The sequence below is a fragment of the Ranitomeya variabilis genome, chromosome 3 (assembly GCF_051348905.1).
Source record: "Ranitomeya variabilis isolate aRanVar5 chromosome 3, aRanVar5.hap1, whole genome shotgun sequence".
Classification (NCBI taxonomy): Eukaryota; Metazoa; Chordata; class Amphibia; order Anura; family Dendrobatidae; genus Ranitomeya; species Ranitomeya variabilis.
In genome coordinates this window covers 475810676-475831987 of record NC_135234.1, presented here as the reverse complement: position 1 = coordinate 475831987, position 21312 = coordinate 475810676, and the positions used below count along the sequence as shown (strand labels likewise).

The window sequence follows — 21312 nt, the reverse complement described above, 5'->3', positions numbered from 1 at the left end:
GCATTGCACACCTGCACCTGTGCGTGCGTAAAAGTCTGTAGTTTAAAGTCCAGGGAATTAAGGAGTTCTGGTTCAAGCACGTGCTCCAGAGAGAAAAGAATACAGCGCTCGAGAGCCACGGTTTTATCGGCTGGGAACAATAGTACCACGTCTGTCGAATGAGCGCACAGTATTGTACCGCCCAATCAGCACACAGGAGGTGGAGAATTTGGCACTGCTACGTATCAAGCTCCTCCACCCATTACATCGTATACAATATCGTGCACACCTTTGTTACACGATGCGATCATGCCGCCACAGCGGGACACTTGACGACGAAAGAAAGTTTCAAATGATCTGCTACGACGTACGATTCTCAGCGGGGTCCCTGATCGCAGTAGCGTGTCAGACACAGCGAGATCGTAAGTATATCACTGGAACGTCACGGATCGTGCCGTCGTAGCGACCAAAGTGCCACTGTGAGACGGTGCCCTTAGTCATCACTCTCACCACCTCTCTATTTGTAAAAAAAATAATTTGATTACCTTGGCTTATCTTTAGAAGGCATCAAACCATCTTACCAAAGCACAAATATCATGTTTAAACATATCTTAAATGATATGCTCTTAACTCATTCATTCATTTGTAAACCTGCCTGATGCAGGCGCCTCTTTGCTCTTGAAGCTTGCAAATATAATTTTCTGGTTAGCCATAAAGGTATCACTCCTAAAATACTTTTGTGTTTTTTGGCATAAAAATGTTTACATCTATTTTTTTTGGCTGACACGATGATGATACAATATCATTTTATTCTAAATGAATAGTACAAGAGAAACCCCACAATTCAGTAAAAATAATTTTATAAATAAATAGTACAAGTGAATATAGTAAACTTTGTAATATATGTTATTAGATAAATCTGCTTCTTTTGTCATTTCAAAAATCCTCTGTTTCATTTTGAAAATTTTTAATTCATGTATCTAGATGGCAGGGGGAGAAAGAGGTAGGAACTCTGCCTCTAGCTCCCTATCATCCTCTCCCTCCCTTCTACATAGAATCTTAACAGTAGCAGCTCCTATCTCAGTAATGTAAAAATCTGTCTTCACTGAAGACAGATTTTACATTTGAATTCAGAATTTAAAAAATGATCAGTTATGTTAAAGAATTGATATATTACAAAGTTTCTTACTTTGACATTTGACAATTGATTTATGAAATAAAATTTAAAATAACTGTTACTCTTTAAACCTATATCAAAGAAAAACTCAATTATTTAGTATATCTTGATGATGGTGCATGTTGAAGCAGATGCTTCTGATTGATTAAGAGATGCATGCAGCTGAATGAATCAGGTGAGGTGAGTATATGGGCTTCGCCACAAATTTCACTTCAACGTATGCTGGAGAAAGATTTGTGGCATTAAGAATGCAGTGGCTCATCTTGAATTTGAAAAAGAGGGGCGCCATGACTCATCAAGCCTCTTGGCTGCCCAAGCTCCACCCAATTGGTCGAAAAATGGCATGAAGACACAAGAAGTAGCATATCACACTGCGCAAACCAAATTGTTACTTTTCAAAGCTTTTTTTCACCAAGGATCTGATGAAAAAGCTTTGATTATTTTAAATAAAGGATAATAGTACACTTTATATTTCCCTAATTGTCAAAAAATGTGTTAACTTCAAAAATTATATGTAATATTTTTCTCATACTTAATGTATGCTCTTTCAACTAATGTAAGAGAAAATATACTTCCTATTATTCAGACTCTGGCATAATAATCATATTTTAATGTCAGTTTACAGTAATCAGCTATAAGGATATTTTCAACTTTTCGTAATTTCAGTGAAGTAGGAAAAAAACATAATGTTAACTTTGTTTTTGTGCTTTATTTGTACTTTTTAAAGGAAACCTGTCACCAGACAAAACATTATTTACCTGCAGATATGGTGTTAATTTGCAGGTTAATAGCATTATTAACCTGCCCATCTCTTAAGGTACCGTTACACTAAACGACTTACCAACGATCACGACCAGCGATATGACCTGGCCGTGATCGTTGGTAAGTCGTTGTGTGGTCGCTGGGGAACTGTCACACAGACAGCTCACTCCAGCGACCAACGATCAGGGGAACGACTTTGGCATCGTTGAAACTGTCTTCAACGATGCCGAAGTCCCCCTGCAGCACCCGGGTAACCAGGGTAAACATCGGGTTACTAAGTGCGGGGCCGCGCTTAGTAACCCGATATTTACCCTGGTTACCATTGTAAAAGTTAAAAAAAACCAAAACACTACATACTCACATTCTGATGTCTGTCACGTCCCCCACCGGCGTCCACAGGGTTAAAACTGCTTTCGGCAGGAGCGCTGGTAATGCACTCGCTGCTGCCAAAAGCTTCCCTGCACTGAATGTGTCAGCGCTGACACATTCAGTGCAGGGAAGCTCTCGGCAGCAGCGCGTGCATATTAGCAGCGCTCCTGCCGAAAGCAGTTTTAACCCTGTGGATGCCGGGGGACATGACAGACATCAGAAGGTGAGTATGTACTGTTTTTTTTTATCTTTTACATTTTACAATGGTAACCAGGGTAAATATCGGGTTACTAAGTGCGGCCCTGCACTTAGTAACCCGATATTTACCCTGGTTACAAGTGAACACATCGCTGGATCGGAGTCACACACGCCGATCCAGCAATGACAGCGGGTGATCAGCGACCAAAAAAAGGTCCTGATCATTCCCACTGACCAACGATCTCCCAGTAGGGGCCTGATCGTTGGTCGCTGTCACACATAACGAGATCATTAGCGGGATCGTTGCTACGTCACCAAAAGCGTGACGTTGCAACAATATCGTTAACGATATCGTTATGTGTGACTCAGCCTTTAGTAAAATGCTGCAAAGAGAAAATTAAATTAACCCCTTTATGACCCAGCCTATTTTGACCTTAATGACCTGGCCATTTTTTGCAATTCTGACCAGTGTCCCTTTATGAGGTAATAACTCAGGAATGCTTCAACGGATCGTAGTGATTCTGAGAATGTTTTTTCGTGACATATTGGGCTTCATGTTAGTGATAAATTTAGGTCGATAATTTTTGCGTTTATTTGTGAAAAAAATGGAAATTTCGCGAAAATTTAGAAAATTTCACAGTTTTCAAATTTTGAATTTTTATTCTGTTAAACCAGAGAGTTATGTGACACAAAATAGTTAATAAATAACATTACCCACATGTCTACTTAACAACAGCACAATTTTGGAAAGAACATTTTATTTGCTAGGAAGTTATAAGGGTTAAAATTTGACCAGCAATTTCTCATTTTTACAGCAACATTTACAAAACTATTTTTTTAGGGAACGCCTCACATTTGAAGTCAGTTTGAGGGGTCTATATGGCTGAAAATGCCCAAAAGTGACAACATTCTAAAAACTGCAGCCCTCAAGGTGCCCAAAACCACATACAAGAAGTTTATTAACCCTTCCGTTGTTTCACAGCAGCGGAATCAACATGGAAGGAAAAAATGAACATTTAACTTTTTAGTCACAAAAATGAACTTTTAGCAACTTTTTTTATTTTATCAAGGGTAAAAGGAGAAACGGGACCCTTAAAGTTGTGGTCCAATTAGTCCTGAGTATTCCGATACCCCATATGTGGGGGGACCACTGTTTGGGCGCACGACAGGGCTCGGAAGGGAAGGAGCGCCATTTGACTTTTTGAATGAAAAATTGGCTCCAATGTTTAGCGGACACCATGTCGCATTTGGAGAGCCCCTGAGTGCCTAAAGATTGGAGCTCCCCCACAAGTGTACCGTTTGCATGTTATGGTAATGTTATTTAATGTGGTCTTTCCTTTTTTTTTTTTCTCACTCTTAATACATTCAGGAGGCCGTAATGGCACAATGTAAATAAAATACATAGAGTAGGACTGCCCCATTATGAGAATGCCATGAAGTGGCGGGGTAGCTCAAAGAATTGATCAATTGTTTGCTAAATGTCTCATATTTGAAATACAGATAGAATTCAGTATGTGCATATGCACCTTATGTTTTGTGTCCTGACCTTAAGCAGTGCTGGCTTCTCCTTTTTTTTTGTTTCCCCCACAAGTGACCCCATTTTGGAAACTAGACCCCGCAAGGAACTTATCTAGATGCATAGTGAGCACTTTAAACCCCCAGGTGCTTCACAAATTGATCCGTAAAAATGAAAAAATACTTTTTTTCTCACAAAATTTCTTTTAACCTCAATTTTTTCATTTTCACATGGGCAACAGGATAAAATGGATCCTAAAATTTGTTGGCCAATTTCTCATGAGTACACGGATACCTCATATGATGGGGTAAACCACTGTTTGGGTGCACGGCAGGGCTTGGAAGGGAAGGAGCGCCATTTGACTTTTAGAATGGAAAATTAGCTCTAATCGCTAGCGGACACCATGTCGTGTTTGGAGAGCCCGTATGTGCCTAAACATTGGAGCCCCCCCACAAGTGACCCCATTTTGGAAGCTAGACCCCCAAAGGAACTTATCTAGTTGTGTGGTGAGCACTTTGAGCCCCCAAGTGCCTCACAGAAGTTTATAACGCAGAGACGTGAAAATAAAAAATCATTTTTCTTTCCTCAAAAATGATTTTTTAGCCAGCAATTTTTTATTTTCACAAGGGTAGCAGGAGAAATTGGACCCCAAAAGTTGTTCTCCAGTTTGTCCTGAGTACGCTGATACCCCTTATATGGGAGTAACCACTATTTGGGCAAAAGTCGGGGCTCGGAAAGGAAGTAGTGACGTTTTGAAATGCAGACTTTGATGGAATGGTCTGCGGGCGTCACGCTGTGTTTGCAGAGCCCCTGATGTGCCTAAACAGTAGAAACCCCCCACAAGAGACCCCATTTTGGAAACTAGACCCCCCAAGGAACTTATCTAGATGTGTGGTGAACACTTTCAATCCCCAAGTGCTTCACAGAAGTTTATAACGCAGAGACGTGAAAATAAAAAATCATTTTTCTTTCCTCAAAAATGATTTTTTTTAGCCAACTTTTTTTAGTTTCACAGGGGTGACAGGAGAAATTGGACCCCAAAAGTTGTTGTCCAGTTTGTCCTAAGTATGCTGGCACCCCATATGTGGGGGTAAACCACTGTTTGGGCACACGTCAGGGTTCGGAAGGGAGGGAGCACCAGTTGACTTTTTGAACGCAAGAATGGCTGGAATCAATAGTGGCGACATGTCGCGTTTGGAGATCCCTGATTTGCCTAAACAGTGGAAACCCCTCAATTCTAACTCCAAACCTAATCCCAACACATCTCTAACCCTAATCCCAACTCTAACCATGACCCTAATCACAACCCTAACCCCAACACACCCCTAACCACAACCCTAACCCTAACACACCCCTAACCCTAATCCCAACCCTAACCACTACCCTAACCCCAACACACCCCTAACCCTAATCCCAACCATAACCCTAACCACAAGCCTAACCCTAACCCCAACACACCCCTAACCCTAATCTTAACCCTAAGTCCAACCCTAACCCTAATTCCAACCCTAACTCTAATTCCAACCCTAAGGCTATGTGCCCACACTGCTGATTTGTGTGTGGATTTTTTGGCACCATTTTTGAAAAATCCGCAGGTAAAATGCACTGCGTTTTACCTGCAGATTTAACGCGGACTTCCAGTGTTTTTTGTGAGGATTTCACCAGCGGATTCCTATACAGGAACAGGTGTAAAATGCTGTGGAGTCCACACAAAGAATTGACATGCCGCGGAAAATACAACGCAGCGCTTACACGCGTTTTTTTCTGTACCATGGGCACAGCGGATTTGGATTTCCATAGGTTTACATGGTACTATAAACGTGATGGAAAACTGCTACGAATACACAGCGGCCAATCCGCTGCGGATCCGCAGCCAAATCCGCAACATGTGCACATAGCCTAATTCTAACCCTAACCCTAATTCTAACCGTAACCCTAACCCTAATTGCAACCCTAACCCTAATTGCAACCCTAACCCTAGTTCTAACCGTAACCCTAACCCTAGTTCTAACCCTAGCCCTAACCCTAGTTCTAACCCTAACCCTAGTGGAAAAATAAAAATAAATATATTTTCTTTATTTTATTATGTTCCCTACCTATAGGGGTGATAAAGGGGGGATTATTTACTATTTTTTTTATTTTGATCACTGTGATATGATCTATCACAGTGATCAAAATGAATGAACAAATCTGCTGGCCGGCAGATTCGGTGGGTGCATTTTGGAAGATGGAGGCGCCCATGCAGAAGACGGATGGACACGGAAAGGGACACCGGAGGTCCGTAAGTATGGGGGGGTGGGATCGGAGCATGGGGGAGCGGACAGGAGGACGGAGGGGAACAGAAGACAGGACAGAGGATGGGGATGGTGGATCAATGGTGGTGGCGGGGGCAGATCAGGGTTTCCAGCCATGGCCGATGATATTGCAGCATTGTTCATGGCTGGATTGTAATAATTCACCAATTTTCATTGGTGAAATATTACGATTGCTCTGATTGAAAGTGAAAGCAAAACGTCACTTTCAACAGCCAATCAGAGCGATCGTAGCCACGGGAGGTTAAAGCCACCCCCCGGGCTCAAGTACCACTCCCCCATCCCTGCAGGTCAGGTGAAATTACAATTAACCCTTTCACCCGATCTGCAGGAACACGATCCTGCCATGATGCCACATAGGCGTCACAGGTCAGATTGGCACCGACTTTCATTTTCCTATGTAGCGTCACAGGTCGGGAAGGGGTTAATTCCCCCTGCAGCATTCCAGTATTAGTCACTGGGTGGCACCAGCACTGGTCAGTCTCCTCTTTGAGTATACATAGCAGCGACATCAACAGCTCCCCTAGCGCTGACTGACAGCCGGGGACACGGTGATTGTACAATACAGAGCGGTAACTGAACCAGCGCCGGCCCATGACTGAAACCAGAACTTTGTGGGGGGAATAAAGTTAATTTTCTACCTGCAGCATTCAGCTAAATGCTGGTTGCAAGCAGGTTAATAACATGCAGATTAACCCCAAATCTGAAAGTTAATAGCGTTGCCTATTTACTGTATAGGTAAGTTTGATTTTAATGTTTTTCAAGGCACAGCAGGTACATAGTTCACAATTTATCACTTTTCTGCTTATGGACATATATAGTGGACTAATGATATATACATAAACGTGGCTTTGAGCTGTTTACTTCATGTCTCACCATGGAGCTGATTCAATAAGACTGGCACAGCAGAAATAGGAGTAGCATTTCTGGCGTAATTTTGCTAATTTGACGAGTGGACACAGCTATACCCATCCATTTCCAGTTCCTTCCCAGCTTGGCCTATTTGTGGAGAGCTGCTGCAAACTGACAAAACTCACTAAATATTTGTGCAACTCCACATTGTGCAATTTAGGGGACTTTTCAATGCTTTGTGCAATGGTTTTCTGAAGTAAAATATTTGATGAATAAGATCCTATGTACCACTACTACTACTACTAATAATAATGCTATTATGCTTTATAACATTCTACAAATGTTAGCAACATAATTTATATTTTTCACTTCTTTTCAATGAGGAGAAACTTGAAAAACCATCAGTTTTTTCTCTTTTGCATACAAGAAAAATTCATGAATCTCTGATGGCAAAAACTAATACACTGGCTAAATTGCTCAGTTGTTTTGCTTGTAAGAAGAATTGTTGATGTCTTAATGAGGCATTTTTTATTGAATTGTGATGCACATGTTGTGAGCCAGGAAATTAGCTTATTTATGAGATGCAGGCTCCTCCTCCTCTCTGCTGACTGATAGATTTCTCTACATACATCACTAAAAAAGCCTCTAGAATAAAGCTGAAATGTTGTATTAAATATATGTGAATCATTTTTACAGGACTTTTAGAGGGTCATGTCTCCCTTTGGAGTCACAGTATTTTATGATGTCAATCAGATTCAGCTACGTGGGAAATGTGCTGAATTTCATGTTCCCATAACTTGCAGAAAATTGCAATAATAAAAAAATAGTCAGTTCCACCAAATTCTAAAATACTTACATATAACAGACACACTAAAATAGATTTGCCCAATACCTGTCAATCTATTAGAGGAGAGTGGAGCTAGCAGGCAATACAGCATAAAGCTATGGTCATACCAGGGTATATTCTCTCATCTGAGATAATTGGGTTGGTTATGCTAATCACACTCTGATTAGAGTTTGATCAGAGCTTGATCAGAGTGTGATATAATTCTCTCGGATGAGAAAAGGATGGAGAAAGAACTATCTCCATCTTCTCCAGTCTGTCAGTCTGAAATAGGATTGTACTCAGATGTCATCAGAAAGCAGTTTAATTGTTTCCAAACACTCATTGGCCTTCAAGGCCAAATTCAATCTGAATAGCGGATCTAACTCAGACATGCTGTGATTTTTTTTCTCTGAACCAGCTCTGTCTGAGTGAAATATTGGACATGTGCATAGCCGCATGGTATAACCTCTGTCCAGGTGTGATATAATATTTTATCTTATCATTTTAGGTCAATTATGATTACTATAATAATTATTATTTGTCAAATGCCAGAATAATGAGAGAGAGAATATCTTAAGGCAGTTTTATTACTTACTGCAAAACTTCTGAAGGTTTTTTGCAACATCAGAGTTAATTAGAGATACATCAGTGGATGTATTTTCATGCATACCTAAAACATACTGCTCCTTTGTGTAGCATCATGGGAAAGACTGAAGAAATCAGCCAATATAACAGGAAGAGAATTGTGGACTTGTGGAGTGCCCCCATGGGGCCGTGGGGTACACGGTACTGGGTCCTGCGGTTCATAGGGGGATGTCATGGTGGCTGACCCGGTCCGTGGCCCTGGGACATCCTTATTAAAAGGAAAGGTATTTAAGGGGAATGTTTGTGACGCCACCTGTGGTATTCGGTCAGGGTGACCGACGCTGCTTTTAGGGGTCCACTGAGGTGATGTTATGGCAGCCAGATGGTATACCTTCCCACAGATGAAGTGTATCCCCAGGGCTTCCCGGTGTGTAGATGGCGAATGGTGAGTGGCACAGTGAAGAACGAGGACACAAGGTTGCAGTCTCTATACCTTTACTGAAGACTACAGCATCCACAGTCCAGAGCACCAGATCACAGGGCAGACAGAGTCTGGCCGGTTTGGAGGCAAGTCCAGAGTCCCCTTGTCCAGGTGGAAATCAGTAGCCTTCCTCTAGCGCTTGGGTGTTGTAGTCCCTTACTGCTAAGCTTCTCATAAGGTCCTCACAACTGTCGTAGATATTATGTCTCTCTCTCTGTTCCCCAGATAGGATATGACTGGTGGCTTGAGGCAGTTTATAGGGACACTATCATGCCCCAGCCTCTAAGGGGTGCCACTGTGCCTCCTGGGTGTAGGGCGGACAGGTAGCGTGAAATTAGCTGTCCTGACGGTCTCTGGAGCAAGGCATAAAGGGTCGTTGCTCCCTCGGTGTTCCGGCTACTGGGCTTCTGCGCCTCAGAAGGAGGCAGCCTGTGTAGGGCTGGTCCCCTCCTGGTATCCACTTCTTTGCTATGACTTCCTTTACCCTGTCTGCAATACAGTCCTGCCGTCTATGTCTCTTTCTAGGAGCTGCAGCACTTAGGGCATGCACAGCTTTGTGTCCTTCTCCTTTGTTCTCTGACAGGATCCCACCCCTGTCAGGGACCAACTACCTGAGCGGAGCTCAGCCAGCAACTAACTCACTTTCCCTACAGGTCATCTGTTTTACCAATGTGGGGAGTGACCTAATAAATAGGAGCAAGAGCTCCCCCTAGTGGCCTGGATTGTGAAATGCGTTGCATGTTTGTGATACCTGGATGCAGTTGTCCTTCTTTGCCTCCAAACGTAACATCACTCTCCCCTAGAGGAAAATGACATTACTGCAATGACCTGGACCTTGGGGCTCTGCACTCCCCCCGTTAAATCCAGTACTCCCGGACTGGGAAAATAAAACAACAATACATTAGCAAAAAGGCATACAATTTTTAAAATGCTATGAAACAAATTAATATAACTAATGCTTCCCTTTATGGGAGGTGAGAGCTCTTGAACGTTGCATAACAGAAACATATGTACATTGTGAGCTCACTTTAAGACAATACGGAACAGTGCAACCGTAAACTAGCAATGAAATACAATGACCCTCACAGGTATACTATTTTAGAACTTCAAGTTCAAATCAAGCATTTTCTTTTAATCGAGTGCAGAACAGTCTATCAATCCCCACGGGCTCGCTGCATTTTCCTTCAATTTATTCTCTATTTATTTTATTCAAAAGTGTATCAGGATATCAATACTCATTATCGGCTATATTCTAACTAGATTCAAGTTTCAGCTTTCAATACTACCTACTATATTAACTCTTTTAATATACTCTGTCAAGTGCAACAATTAAACATTCCCTTTAAGGGGGTAAACAGTATTCAAGACGCTTTTACTGATGTAGTGCAAAGTATCAATACTCAAGTCAGTTATTAACGTGGTAACAGCAGGAACGATGCAAGGGACCCGTTATTAACCCTCAACGTTGGGCTTGGGCGGGCTACAAGGCATGTATCCTGACCCAGAATTCTGCCACACCAATGGGTTTTTCTTCAGGTCTCTGTAAGACAAAACACTTTCTAACAACATTAGAAACAGTCTCTTTAGAAGCAGTCTCTGTAAAGCTTCCTTTGCAAAACAGTAGGAAGCACCTTTAAGAAGGTGCAAAGTATTTACTAGCAAAAGTTTTTGAGCCACTCACTGTCCATGACTCCAATGTTCTTTTAATAGAAGGTAACGGTGCAAAACACAGGGTCCCTTTAACATGAGACCCCTTTAAGAAGTAACCCTGGTCGGGTTTAGTGAATGATAGCAGCAGACAATTAACTATTTACAGTCAGTTTAAGATTTTTGAATAATTTAAACAGTTCTGCAGGTAGCACTGGTGGAGGCAGTCCCATCGGGTATGAACGGCTACCAGGCATCACGTACAGTGCATCTGCACTCTGAATGGGATTCTGCATACTTACAGTCCTCTGTTCCACTAGGGCACTTGCGCATCCGGAGCACAGAACAACGGGTGTTCTGTCATGGGCAGCTGTGTCTCTCACCTGGCCAGATGGGGGCAGTGTTGGGCAATGTGGAGCCTCCGGTGGCAATGGCTCCGAGCCTCTAGATGGCGATCATCCCTCATTGAGGTCACGCTTATGCACATGGAAAGTGTACCATCCCTTGTATCCCCAATGTTGGTGACAGGGTCACCAGGGTAGAGGTCCCTGCCAGGGTGGCCCTCCATCAAGTGTGCCTCCACATCCCGTCTGTTTACAAAGACCTCGGGGTAAAGGTCCGGTTCCTTAATGAACCCACAGCCGGCATTGAGGCGAAACACCACAATGGTCCCACACCTCCATGGGCCCGGTCCCCATGGCCTATCTTCCTTGCCCAGGCTTTGGCCTGCAAGTCTCTTTCGTGCTTGGTCTGGCGCTTGAGCTTTTCCCTCCTTTCACTCTGCTCACGCTGCAGGGCCAGCTGCCGGCGGTACTACTGCTGGGTGACAAGCTCAATGTTCTCTCCCTCCTGCTGAGCCTCCCCAGGGAACCCGATCAGGTCAGTGGTGGTGTGGGTCCACCTGAAAGTCACCCACTCTCCCTGCCTTTTAACGGCAGCAGTTAAGCATACTAATTCCTCAGCACTGCTTTTTAATAGTGCTGAGAAATAAGTGTATAGCGCCCCCCAGTGTCGTAAAATCTACCGGGGTAGCCAAGACCCCAGAGAACATGATTCGGGTCAGTTTTTACCAACCCCATTGTTGCAATTACCGTTATTCACTGAATAACGTTGACCACAAAAAGTCTGATTTCCCATTTATTTTTCTCTCCTCTGATATGAGCTAGCATACCAAAGATGAGAGAAATGGGATCACCCAAGCCCCCACAGTATATCCGGTGTCCCTGGACTCTGTCCCCCGGCCCTTGGCATCTTCTTCCGGGAAGAAAATGGTGGGCACGTGCGCAGTGTACCCGCCGAGATCTGCCGGCTGGCACCCGCAACAATAGGATATTTTTCCTATTGGTTCATTTTGGTTCATTGGTTCACAGTGTTAAAAAGAAAAAAAATAGTTAATCAAACCCTCATTTATCACCTCCTTAGTTTGGTAAAAAGTATAAAATAAAAAAATGTAATTTTTTCCCTTATTCCATTAGGGTTTGGGCTAGGATTAGGGTTGGGGTTAGAGCTAGGTTTAGGGTTGGGCTAGACCTAGTATTGGGGCTAGGGTTAGTGATAGGGATAGGGCTGGGAACAGGGTTGGGGCTAGGGATGGGGTTAGGGTCTTGTTGAGTTTAGGGTTATCTTGGCTTTAGGGTTGTGGTGTTGGGGTTAAGGTGGTGTTGGAGTTAGGGTGGTGTTGGGGTTAGAGTTGTGGTTGTGGTTATGGTTGGGATAACTGTTAGGGTTGGGATTAGTGTTAGGGGTGTGTTGGGGTTAGGGTTATGGTCAGGGTTGGTATTAGGGTTAGGGCTGTGTTGGGGTTAGGGCTGTGTTAGGGTTGGAGTTAGAATTGGAGAAGTTCCACTGTTTAGGTACATCAGGGGGTCTCCAAATGTGACATGGCGCCCACCGTTGACTCCAGACAATTTTACCTTCAAAAAGTTAAAGAATGCTCCCTCCCTTATTTGCCCTGCCTTGCACCCAAACAGTGGCTTTCCCCCACATACGGGATATTGTCGTACTCAGGATAAATTGTGCAACAAATTTTGAGGTCCATTTTCTCCTGATACCCTTGTGAAAATAAAAAAGTTTGGTTCCAAATTACATTTTTTGTTAAAAAAGTAAACAGTTCATTTTTTCCTTCCACATTGCTTTAGTTCTCATGAAGCACCTGAAGGGTTAATAAACTTTTTGAGAGTTATTTTGTGCATCTTGAGGGGAGCAGTTTTTAGAATGGTGTCACTTTGGGCATTTTCTGTTATATTGACCCCACAAAAATTAATGGTTTTGTAAATTTTGTTGGAAAAATGAGAAATCGCTGTTCAACTTTTAACCCTTATAACATCCTGACAAAAAAAACCTATGTTTCCAAAATTGTGCTGATGTAAAGTTGACATGTAGGAAATGTTATTACTCAACAATTGTCCTGAAAAGTAAGTTTGGCACTTCACAATATATATACAACAAACAGGAAACTCAGTAGGAATTCACCTCTGAGCCCAAAGAAGAGGACCAAAAATTATCAAAAATATATAAACTGATTTTATTTGAAACATGAAAGATATAGCAAGGTGTATACTGAGGTTAAACATGCCGACACTCATTTAGTGCCCAGCATCGAGCGTACTTTTTAGAATGTCATCATACATAACACCAGGTGCAAATGATATTGCAATATACGAAAACATGGACACTCTAGCTCCAATAAAATGGTGAAATCTTTATTAGTCCAACTTGATAAAACGGACAATCCTTACATTAGTGGAATGACACAGGTGGTTATATGGATGTTGGCAACCCGTTTCGATCACACAGGATCTTACTCATGCCCTTCTTCCGGAAGAAGCCAAGGGCGAAACGCGCGTCGGGGTGCACAGGGGAGCACGTTATCACCCTATCCTGTTTATCAACCTATATACCGGTGAATCATTGCTGTCAGGTAATACTTTCTATGTCTGTCTTCTGTATGATGATTATTCATGATGTATGCCCTGTTTGGGCACTATTAAATGTTTAAATTTTACTATATATACTGGGCATAAGTACTGAGATTTTCTGATAGCATGTACTAAGCAGCGAGCGGGTAATATCATTTGCACCTGGTGTTATGTATGATGACATTCTAAAAAGTACGCTCGATGCTGGGCACTAAATGAGTGTCGGCATGTTTAACCTCAGTATACACCTTGCTATACCTGCTGTCCTTTTTGCGCCTGGTGTTATATATTAGAATAACCTAAAAAAGTATGCCCGGTGCTGGGCACCAAATGAGTGTTGGTATTATTAACCTCAGGATACATTTTGTATATATGGCAATATTATGATAGCACTAACTTAATGGATATCATGCTCTGCTGTACGCCATGTTTTGCAGCATATACTCAAGCAATATAAATTAGGGTGATAACCTCGTGTCTCCCCTGGGTATTTTTTGTATTTTTTGTACCGTACCTTTTATCTTTCATGTTTCAAATAAAATCAGTTTATATATTTTTGATAATTTTTGGTCCTCGTCTTTGTGCTCAGAGGTGAATTCCTGAGTTTCATGTTTGTTGTATATATGTGGGAAGTTTTATTGATTAACTATTTTGTGTGACACTACTCTCTAACTTAAGGGTACAAAATAAAAATGTGAAAATTGCAAAATTGTAAAAAAATTTTGCAAAATTTCTGTTTTTTCATAAATAAAAGCAAGTCATATTGAAGAAATTTTACCACTAACATGAAGTACAATATGTCACGGAAAAAAATTCTATGAATCAGTGGGATATGTTGAAGCGATCCAGAGCTATAACTTCATAAAGTGACAGTTGTCAGAATTGTAAAAATTGGCTTGGTCATTAAGTACAAAATTCAAAATTGGCTCTTTCACTAAGGGGTTAAACATTCTCTTTTTCACATTTTTCAGGCATTTCGCAAATATTAATAATTATGGCAATCCTAAAATACCTAAAATGAGAAAGTTTACTAAGATTTCATGTCAGATATTAAGAAAAACCATACATATGTGGCTTTTATATACTGTATGTAAACTTCTGGTTTCAACTGTAAATGGTTTCGGGGTGTACAAGTTTCTGTCAGGTTCTGTTTAAGACTGTCTTGTCTTAATTTGCACAAAGTCTAAGGGTACCGTTACAAAAAACGATTTACCAACGATCACGACCAGCGATACGACCTGGCCGAGATCGTTGGTAAGTCGTTGTGTGGTCGCTGGAGAGCTGTCACACAGACAGCTCTCCAGCGACCAACGATGCCGAAGTCCCCGGGTAACCAGGGTAAACATCGGGTTACTAAGCGCAGGGGCGCGCTTAGTAACCCGATGTTTACCCTGGTTACAATCGTAAATGTAAAAAAAACAAAACAGTACATACTCACATTCCGGTGTCCGTCAGGTCCCTCACCGTCTGCTTCCCGCACTGACTGACTGCCGGCCGGAAAGCAGGGCACAGCGGTGACGTCACCGCTGTGCTCTGCTTTCACTTTAAGGCCGGCAGTCAGTCAGTGCGGGAAGCAGACGGCGAGGGACCTGACGGACACCGGAATGTGAGTATGTACTGTATTTTTTTTTTACATTTACGATGGTAACCAGGGTAAACATCAGGTTACTATGCGCGTCCCTGCGCTTAGTAACCTGATGTTTACCCTGGTTACAAGCGAACGCACACACCGATCCAGCGATGACAGCGGGAGATCCAGCGACGAAATAAAGTTCCAAACGATCTGCTACGACGTACGATTCTCAGCGGGGTCCCTGATCGCTGCTGCGTGTCAGACACAGTGATATTGTATGGATATCGCTGGAACGTCACGGATCGTGCCATCGTAGCGACAAAAGTGCCACTGTGAGACGGTACCCTAAGAATTAGACAGTTTTGAAATATCTGCCCCACTGTTGCAATCAGGGTATTTATCACAAATGCAGAGTACTTTTAGTTTATCAGGTTCCTTCAAATAAACATCACAAAGCATTAAAATATGAACATGTCTAATATACAGTATACACAGTTAATACAACCTCTATAATACAATTCACATATTATTTCAGGTCAGCTGGACATGGTATAAAAAATTTTTTGGAATTGTTCATTCGCCACACAATGAAAGTTAATATATACTACATACTTGTAAGATATGCTGTATCATTTGCTGGTTAAAAAAAAAAAAAAAGCTACTTATCCATCTTTAAGCTAGATTCACATATGAGCTGTATTTATCAATGGCACAATTCTGAGCTTTTAATAACTTCATACCCAACTTGTTAGCAATTTATGAGAGACAAAAAAATTTCCAATTTTGCTGGTTTTTGACGTTTTAAATTGTATGCTATTCACGTCCTGTGCAAGTAAAATATCGGCTTGATAGTTTTATTGTACAGTGTGCAATGGAAACAACGATATAAAATATGTGTCCTCTTAGGTTACACTTGATTTTTTAAAGATTAATTGATTTTTTTTATTGGCAAAATTGGATTTTGCAAGTTTTTTTACCTAAAAAGAATGGAGAGGTCTGTAATTTGTATCGCAGGTACACTTCAACTGTGAGAGATGGAATATAAAAATAAAACCAGAAATTCACATTGCATGATTCGTAAATAATTAAGTTGCATTTTATTACATGAAATTAGTATTTGATCCCCTTCCAACCAGCAAGAATTCTGGCTATCACAAACCTGTTTGTTTTACTTTTAGAAACCCTCCTACTCTGCATTTATTACCTGTATTAATTGCACCTGTTTGAACTTGTTACCTGTATTAAGACACCTGTCCATATTCTCAATCAATAACACTCCAATCTCTCAACCATGGCCAAGACCAAAGAGCTGTCTAAGAACACCAGGGACAAAATTGTAGACCTGGACAAGAATGGACTACTTGACAATAGGCAAGCAGCTTGGCAATATGTTAACAACTGTTGGCACAATTATTATGAAATGGAAGAAACACAACATGACCGTCATTCGTCCTCGGTCTGGGGCTCCATGCAAGATCTTACCTTGTGAGGAAAGGATAATTCTGAGAAAGGTCAGGAATCAGACCAGAATTATAATGGAGGACCTGGTCAATGACCTGAAGAGAGCTGGAACCACAGTCTCAAACATTACCATTAGTATGCCGTCTTAGATTAAAATCTTGCACAATGTCCCTCTGCTCACTCCAGCACATGTCCATTTCCATTTGAAGCTCACCAATAACCATCTGGATGATCTAGAGGAGGCTTGGGAGAAGGTTATGTGGTCAAATGAGACCAAAATATAACTTTTTTAATATCAATTCTACTTGCCATGTTTGGAGAAAGAAGAAGGATGAGTACAACCCCAAGTACACCATCCCAACCGTGAAGCGTGGTGGAGAAAATGTCATACTTTTGGGGTGATTTTCTTTAAAGAAGGCAGGACGACTGCACGATATTGAAGGGAGCATGGATGGGTTATGTATCCCAAGATTTTTGCCACTAATCTCCTTCCCTCAGTAAGAGCATTGAAGATGGGTTGAGGCTGGGTTTTCCAGCATGACAATGACCTGAAACACACAGCCAAGGAAACTAAGGAGTGGCTCTGTAAGAAGCATTTCAAGGTCATGGAGTGGCCTAGCCAGTCTCCAGACGTGAACCCAATAGAAAATCTTTGGAGGGAGCTGAAACTCAAAGCTGCTTTGTTACAGCCCTGAAATCATAAAGATCTGGAGAAGATCTGTATGGAGGAGTGAGCCAAAATCCCTGTTGTAGTGTGTGCAAACTTGGTCAAGAACTACAGGAAACGTTTGACCTCTGTAATTGCAAAACAAAATATTTATGTGCCAAATATTAATTTCAGTTTTTTCTATTGCATCAAATACTTTTTTATTGCAATAAAATGCTAATTAATTTTGTATCCTTTCTCCTTGCTGAGATTTACATGCTAAGCATTCAGAGATGAGGAGACTTAAAGCTGCAATGCTCCTCTGGGAAATATGCAAAGCCAAGCCAGATAATTTTTTGCTCAATTAGGCTTTTATCCTAAATCATGTGACAAGGCTCGTTAAAGGGTCAACATTGACTTTTAGGATTGCTACTTCCAATAGGTGGCACTAGAGTTCTAGTTCTCTTCTTCTCTGAAGAGATAATTTGCAATTAATTATGTAAAAACCATACAAAGTGATTTTCTGGAATTTGTTTTTTAAGATTGTGTCTCTCACAGTTGAAGTGTACCTACGCTAAAAATTACAGACCTCTACATTTTTTGTAGGGGGGAAATCTTGCAAAATTGGTAGCGTATCAAATGCTTATATTCCCCACTTTTTATACACAACTAGTAAAAGTCCCAATTTTCCCAATGAAATATATATATATATATATACATTTATTTTTTTTCAAAGACAAGGGGACTTGCTCCACACTGTTACTGTTAAGCTAAATTCACATAAACAGGGATTTTCTCCTACCTGTCATAATTGCATATCAAGGACACAACTGGCTCCATGTTTAGCTTTGTGTGCTCATCCACATGGCGGATGAGGGCAGGAGCTGACTGGTATCTACATGTACTACTCTGTTCCATAAATCACGGTAGATTTGGTTATGCCAGGATGTATTCTGTATGAAGTATAGCCCATGTGCACTAGTATGCTGTTTGTATGCTGACTGAAAATAAATACGTTATATGAACTTAGCCTTAGGACTTACTCAGACATCAGTCACTTTTCCCATATGCAAAAAAAACAACAAAGTGGTATAAAAGTCGTCCAAGCTTCATTAGTGTTTAGTCAGTATGTTAATTTTAACTATCAGTGTTTCATAAGTGATTTCTACATATGAAAAAATACATTGAAAATCACCTCCTATTCATTGCAATGTGAATCACGGACATAGGCTGCACAATAATGCCATCCTTGTGCCATCCTTGATTTTCTATGAACCATAGACTTCTATGGGTAATTTTGATTAGAGATGCCGATCAAAAACAAGTATGAACCGCATGCATCCTGGGACCTGGCGACACCTCAGTGTGAACCTGAAGAAGAATTGAAAACATGTTTGTTCACATCCTCCCTCTGAGTTTTAACAACTGTCTTTTATTCTAGTTTTAAACAATTTTTAACACATATAGTGTATTTTATTGTTTTCTACTGACATCGCCATGAAACTCCATTTTGTTCTTACTCTTTACAGTCCCCCTTAAATAACATTCTACTGGAACACATTTGTAGTAAGAATTTTATTATTTTGGTTGGTCTTGTTCTTTACTGCTTTTTAGTAGTAATATATGGATACTATGTTACCAGACTGTGTTATGTTTACGCAATTTTAGGTTAAATTGTAAATGTAAGACATTACAAGGGATAAGCTTTCCAATAACAAGAACCTTAAGTACTCTTCTGTAATTCTCTAGCATGTTGCAAGTTATGTGAATGACCACTTTACTATATAATTTAGTTTTATTTTTCCCCAAAAAAATAAGATGTTTTCTAACAATAACTATTTTTTGCTCAAATCATTGTATGAATGACAGCAGTACTTAACTTACAGTTCTATCCCTCCAGGATTCTGTAATAGGGAAGTCCTGGAAGTTTTATTTGTGACAACAGATTAAAGCGTGTTTCTAAGCTTACCATTTTAATATATGACAGCTTATTTTATATTTTATTACTTCCTCTTGAATCCTGATAATCTGGGTGATGCAGAAAACAATTTAGTGTAGGAAAATTCCACTTATGTATTTCCTAGTGCTGTGCTTTAAGATAAACCGTTTATCTTGCTTTACAGTTTCAAACATTGATGGTTGTATATCTTATGCAGGTGAAGGATGTAATGAAAGGCATTATGGCTGACTTGCAGCAGACAAATACTGAAAAGATTTTACTAAGCTGGGTCCGCCAATCAACTCGCAATTACCCACAGGTCAACGTTATCAATTTCACCAGCAGTTGGTCAGATGGATTGGCTTTTAATGCACTCATCCACAGTCACAGGTACGAAAAACCTTCCCTGTCCTTAACCAATTTATCACACACCTTTGACATGATAATTCTTTTATTGATTGTTTTGAATGGTGGTTGTTTGGATTAGGTCAAACTTTATCCTTTTAACAATAAGAGCACATTGCTTGTTCGGCCAACTTTAGGTGCATATGTTTAGTCGCTGTAGATCAGACAGTCAGCACACTCATAATGGATCCATCCATCCACAAAGGGACTCGTTGAAAAAAACTTAAATATACCAAATGGAATGTGTCTTTTTGCAGTGGTCCCACACATAGGAAATAGCCAGAGACAAACAGTATGTACACACATATTGGATAGACAGATGACAAAAAATACACTTTTATCCTTCCTCTGGTAAATGGGAGCCTATGTGGTTGTTAAAATATAAATCAGGTAAAGTTCCAAACATAAACATAAGTCTACTGAAATATATGCAAAACACATGTACTGTAAGTAAAATCTATTTTCTGTCAATTACAACTGTGAAAACAAAAATACAAATGACAACAGTACAATCAGACAAAAGTTGACTTTACTGCTCTTCTCCCAAACACAGACTTTGAAGTCACAGTGTATGTACCACATTTAACTTTTCAATGTAAAACTCATGGTGGGATGTTAAGTCGATCTGTGTCCATATCTCTTGCCTTTCAAAATAATGGACCTGGTTTCATCAAGACTGGCATGCTAGAGTCCTCTTCATGAACCAGAAAAGCCTGAAGAGTGGCAAAACCCTCAGTCTGCGACTCGCCACAAATCCTTTTTCTGCTGTAGTAAGATTTGGGGAGTAGTAAAAGCCGCTGCTAGTCAACTCATTAATTAATTAATTCATGAATTTAATGAATGGTGGTTGCCATACCCCATTTCTCGCTCCAGCTCTGCCTATCTTGGTGGAACTTGGAGAATCTGAAACAGGCATGAAGACGAGTTGCGCCTAAATTTTGTGACTTTTCAGAGCCTTTACTCCAGAATTCCGGCATTAGAACTTTAAAACTTTGATGAATAGGGCCAAATGCACTCTACTTTATTATAAATTTGAGGAAGACTACTTCTATAAGATTTTTACACAAAAACATAAAAAATACAACTTCTCAGACACAAATAGCTGCATTATAGAGTAAAACAAAGCTATCCATTAAATGGACTAAGGACTGAATTTAAGTGATAATTTTTTAACCATGTGGTCCTTCTGTTATTTCATTTTGACATTAAACTTTTACTATGTATTATACACATTTTTTTAAGTGATTTTTAAACTCTGGCAAGAAGTAGTTTTTAATCAAAAAATATGCATGCTTTTTAGATTACATTTTATGAAATGTATTTAACTGTATGGTTTATTCTACTATTTTAGTTTTCTATATTTACACATTTTATAAAAATGTATAAAAAACCTACTAAAAATAAATAATTTAAGTGAAATTCACTGTGTGTCCAAATACTAGTAAACAAAAAATAAAGTTGAATAATTAACCCATAAGCCTATTCCGGCTGTTCTCCTTAGATGTATGGTACAAGTTGGTCTAGGGTGAACTATATCTAGTAGATACCAGCTGTGTTACACAGCCAGCATCTGCTTATATCAGCATGTATCAGAACTAAACTCCAGTTGCTGCTGTTAGACCCTTAAATGCTGTTGCCAATCTGAAATAAACATTAGCACTCAGTT

At 40.5% G+C, this 21312-nt stretch overlaps 1 protein-coding gene across 3 annotated transcripts in view; it reads left to right on the top strand.

Annotated features, from left to right (window-relative positions):
- DMD (dystrophin) overlaps positions 1–21312 on the top strand; it is a 3762639-nt gene that overhangs the window by 802481 nt on the left and 2938846 nt on the right. For all 3 annotated transcript variants that reach the window (XM_077296691.1, XM_077296689.1, XM_077296690.1), the window contains exon 6: positions 19459–19631. In XM_077296691.1, coding sequence (XP_077152806.1) covers positions 19459–19631 — 173 coding nt within the window. The remainder of the gene's footprint in view (positions 1–19458; positions 19632–21312) is intronic.